Consider the following 4,929-nt stretch of genomic DNA (forward strand, 5'->3'; position numbering starts at 1 on the left):
AAATACCTTTCCGCTTTCCATTTCAAGTACCTTTCCTTAAAAAAAAAAGAAAAACTTTTTCTTTTGTATTGTGGTACAGCTGATTAACAATGTCGTGATAGTTTCAGGTGAACAGTGAAGGGATTCAGCCATACATGTACCTGTATCCATTCTTCCCCAAACTCCCCTCCCATTTAGACTGCTATACAATATCGAGCAGAGTTCCAGATACTATACAGTAGGTCTATGTTGGTTATCCATTTTAAATATAGGAGTGTGTGTACATGTCCATCCCAAACTCCCTAACTATCCCTTCCTCCATCATTCCCACCAGCAACAGTAAGTTCATTCTCTAAGTCTGTCTCTTTCTGTTTTGTAAGTTCATTTCTATCATTTCTTTTTAGATTCCACATATAAGAGATGTCATACGATATTTCTCCTTAAAGCACCATTTCTTAAGCAAGATTTTTTTAACACGCGGAACAAAGACACTGACAGGATAATCAGAGCGATAAAATATGGATTCTGCCTCCCCACTGAATTCAAACGCTGTTCACTGTCCTGGCTCTACCTCTCTGCTCATGCTACCTCACAGCCTGAAAGGGCTATGGTCTGAGTCTTGTCCAAAAGATTAGCAAGGTTAAAAGACCCACATCCTTCAGTCCTAGTGATTTATATCATCTCTTGACAGGAAGAGTCCCAACCCAAAATGTCCCATACAAAACCCCAGTTTGCTGTAGACTTGCCAGAAAGAGGCCGACCCTTTGAGATAATCTGATTTCTTTCAAAGTGAAAGAGACATTGCTAGCAAAGGGCTCAGAGTGAGTGAGCCTCTGGGCAAAGGGGATCCAAGACAACAGTTTATCCTATGACTTCCTACCTGACCTAGTAAGAAGGTCTCATTTGTCCCTGACTTTGCTTTCTCATTGCCACCCTCTCACATTTCATTCCCAGCAACATCTCCCTTGAATGCCAAGCCAAAAATACTTTTTATATAAAATGCAGACGTGCTCTGTTTACCTCCTAGACTCTGGTCATCAGACAAAAGCATTCTCCCATCACATTTATGTGTTGTATTTCCCTTGCCTGACCTCATCATTCATCTCAGCAGACTACAGAAGAACATGGGAAAGACCAGAAACACATCTCTGGACGCTGTCGTGACAGATTTCATTCTCCTGGGCTTATCTCACCCCCCGAGGCTGAGGATTCTCCTCTTCTTGGTCTTTTTCATCATTTACATCCTGACTCAGCTGGGCAACCTCCTCATTTTGCTCACTGTGTGGGCTGACCCAAAGCTCCACACTCGCCCCATGTACATTCTCCTGGGCGTGCTCTCATTCCTGGACATGTGGCTCTCCTCCGTCATCGTTCCTCGGCTACTATTGGATTTTACTCCCTCCAGCAAGAGAATCCCGTTTGGTGGCTGTGTGGCTCAACTGTATTTCTTTCATTTCCTGGGCAGCACTCAGTGCTTCCTCTACACCCTGATGGCCTATGACAGGTACCTGGCAATATGCCAGCCCCTGCGCTACCCCCTGCTCATGAATGGGAGGTTATGCACCACCCTTGTGGCTGGAGCTTGGGTGGCTGGCTCCATTCATGGGTCCATCCAGGCCACCCTGACGTTCCGCCTGCCCTACTGTGGGCCCAATCAGGTGGATTATTTTTTCTGTGACATCCCAGCAGTATTGAGACTGGCCTGTGCAGACACAGCTGTCAACGAGCTTGTGACTTTTGTGGACATTGGGGTGGTGGCCGCCAGTTGCTTCGTGTTAATTCTGCTCTCCTATGCCAACATAGTCCACGCCATCCTGCAGATACACACTGCTGATGGGCGGCGCCGAGCCTTCTCCACCTGTGGCTCCCACCTAACCGTGGTCACAGTCTATTATGTCCCCTGTATTTTCATCTACCTTCGGGCTGGCTCCAAGAGTCCCCTGGACGGGGCAGTGGCTGTGTTTTACACTGTTGTCACTCCATTACTGAACCCCCTCATTTACACACTGAGGAACCAGGAAGTGAAGTCTGCTCTGAAGAGAATAGCGGCAGGTAGAGGGGCTGGGAGTGAAAACAAGTAACTCGAGGTTCAGGGACTACCTACATCATCATTGCTACAGCTCTTTTCCGCAACTGCTGCATGTGGCAGATGTTCGAAAGTAGTTTTGGTTTACGCTGAATTGAGTGTAATTGTGTTTGGAAGAAGCTTCTAGTGCTATGGTGCGTCCATGCTCAGTTGTGTCCAACTCTTTGTGACTCAATGTACCGTAGCCTATCAAGTCCTCTGTCCATGGGATTCTCCAGGCAAGAATGCTGGAGTGAGTTACCATTTCCTCCTTTAAGGGATCTTCTCAGCCCAGGTATGGAACCCACATCTCCTGCATTGGCAGGTGGATTCTTTACCACTGAGGCACCTGGGAAGCCCTTCTGTGCTGTATTTAATCTCACTAAATTATCCATCACTTTTTTGCACTTTTCTGGGGAAAAGCACAGTCTACAAACAAAGGCTGAATATGAGGAATAAATGCTCTATGTAGGAAGGGGGATTACACAAGCCAAATTTGAGAAAACCCAGTATAATGCTGCCCATCCACTCCTCATCCCTTTCTTCACTCCTAGTTTCCCGAGCCTCTAGGCACTGAGGATTGTTCTGCTCATCTCAAGGCAAATCCATCCATCCAAGCACTTGGTGCAATCTCTGTACAGACTGTTTCCTTCCAGCCCCTCTTCACCATATGGTAATTCACCTAATTCTGTTTGCTCTGCTTCAGGAATATCTCTCCGGCTTCCTAAGTGATCTCTCTCCTTGTCATCCTTATCTTCATCCATACTACTAGAAGTTCTACTTTCTGAAACGTAGAACTAAATATATCATTTCTTCCCTTGTAAATATTCATTGGCTCTCTAATATATATAGATAAAGCCAGACCTCAGCTTGGAATTAAAGTCCGCTGCAATCTGATCCCAATATATCTCATCTCCCAAGATCTGTCTACCTCCCCTTTCTCTGCTAGTCCCATTAATTTCCCTGCTATTCCTTAAACATTCCCTATACAGTTAGCCTTCCACAACCAAAGTTGATTCAACCTGAAAATGTGAAACCTGTGGCTATAGATGCCATCATATGCAGAGTACTACACCATCTTATGTAGGGACTTGAGCATCAGGTGGGTTTGATATAGCGGGACTCCTGGAACCAACCCCTGTGGGTACTGGGGATGACTGTACTTTCCTGTTTCTGAGTTTTTACTTATTCCTGTGTGAGAAATACCCTTCTTCCCTCGCCACATTGATAAACTGATGTCTTATGTTTCCTACAAGGCACAGGAGGATGGGGAGGACCTTTATTTCTACAGGAAGATTTCTCTGATTTTCCCAGTGAAAACTTATATCCTCCTTGTGTACAAGGACTTGTATTCCCATAGTCCTTCGTATTTTATAATAGCACTTATCAGGCTCCTCTGTCCAGGGCATTTTCCAGGCAAGAATACTGGAGTGGGTAGCCATTCCCTTCTCTAGGAAATCTTCCCAACCCAGGCATCGAACCTGGGTCTCCTGCACTGCAGGCAGATTCTTTGAGCCAGCAGGGAAGCCTGAAACAATAATCACAGGCTGACGTGTGTTATATTCAAATTGGAGTCTTTGGAGAAGAGAAAAGGTATTTCACTGGTGTTTGTGCCACAGACCCCTTTTCCCTAATATCTACTAATTGGCACTGTGGTAGAGTAACTACCCGCCCACTAGGATCCAGTCTCTCCTTCTTCCCTAGACAGATAACTGTAGATGGAACAAGGCTTCCAGGTATGGTCATATTTCAGAGTTCTCCCAAACTGAGTAAAAGAAGAGTTTATGTGTATGTGTAATCCTTCCAGGTCTGGCCCTCAAACCTGGCACAGGAACTTTTCCATGATTTTTCCTACTCTGAGCTGCAACTGGCATACAACAGGAACCCAGCTTCATCAGCAGTACCTTGTAACGAAATGGAAATGAATCGCCTGCCAACTTGGAGCGTTCACTTGAGAATTTTAAGTGAAAGGAAAATAGACCTCTAACTTCTTTAATCCACTGATTTCTTACTGAGTTACTTTGTTAGCAGTTTCATCTCATCTTAATTAATATTTTATTCAATCAATAATTTTTAATTGAAAAGTAAAACAGCACCAGGCAAGTCTTTTGAACTTCATTTAAATTATCCTAAGCACCCAGAAGACTTTTTGGCCAATTACTATAATGCCCAATAGCCATAGATCTGGAGTTCTCCTGTTTCATCATTCAGTGGGCAAGTCAGTTAATCGGGCAATGTCCTTCTGACCAGGTCAGGGTGATATAAATGACCTTGATTTACCCTTTATGGCCTGTCCTGCTCTTATCTGGAGGAACAAGAAATACAGAGCAGTATATGAGCAGGTGTCAATAACTCCTTCCAGAAAATGAAGGACCAGGTAAATATGTTCTTTCATTTGCTGACAGTTTTTTCACCCATTTAGACGTGTGAGGTCATGCTAAGCCAGTTTGAGGGGAGATTTTTTGTTTTACTTCAGCGAAGTACATATTGTATAAACATGACCATCTTAATAATTTTTAAGTGCACGGTTCAGTGGTATGAAATACATTCACATCATTGTGCAGCCATCACGACCACCCATGTCCATAACCCCTTTCACTCTGTAAAACTGAAACTCAACACCCGCCAAACAATAACTCCTGTCTTCCCCTTCCACAAGCCCTGGCAGTCACTTCACGCGTTCTGTCTCTATGAGTTTGACTTTCCTAAATGCCTCATACAGTCTTTGTCTTTTTGTGATTGGCTTATTTCATTTAGTATAATGTCTTCCAGGTTCACCCATGCTGTGGCATATTGTGGAATTTTCTTCATTTTTCAGGCAAAATAATATTCTGTTGTATGTATAGGCCATATTTGTATTTCCATTGATGGACTCTGAAATTGTT

The 4,929-nt window shown here is 44.0% G+C and overlaps 1 protein-coding gene across 1 annotated transcript; it reads left to right on the forward strand.

Annotated features, from left to right (window-relative positions):
- The first annotated feature begins 1,103 nt into the window (after window positions 1-1,103).
- On the forward strand, window positions 1,104-2,060 carry LOC129562945 (olfactory receptor 10G2). Its single transcript, XM_055436453.2, has one exon. It carries the CDS (start codon window positions 1,104-1,106, stop codon window positions 2,058-2,060), a length of 957 nt encoding a protein of 318 aa, XP_055292428.2.
- The last annotated feature ends 2,869 nt before the right edge of the window (window positions 2,061-4,929 follow it).

The sequence above is a fragment of the Moschus berezovskii genome, chromosome 9, assembly GCF_049115385.1.
Source record: "Moschus berezovskii isolate FMDL1 chromosome 9, NW_MosBer_1.0, whole genome shotgun sequence".
Classification (NCBI taxonomy): Eukaryota; Metazoa; Chordata; class Mammalia; order Artiodactyla; family Moschidae; genus Moschus; species Moschus berezovskii.

Bases quoted from the DNA above. Each gene is read 5' to 3' on its own strand.
- LOC129562945 (XM_055436453.2), top strand. From the start codon at position 1,104: ATGGGAAAGACCAGAAACACATCTCTGGACGCTGTCGTGACAGATTTC.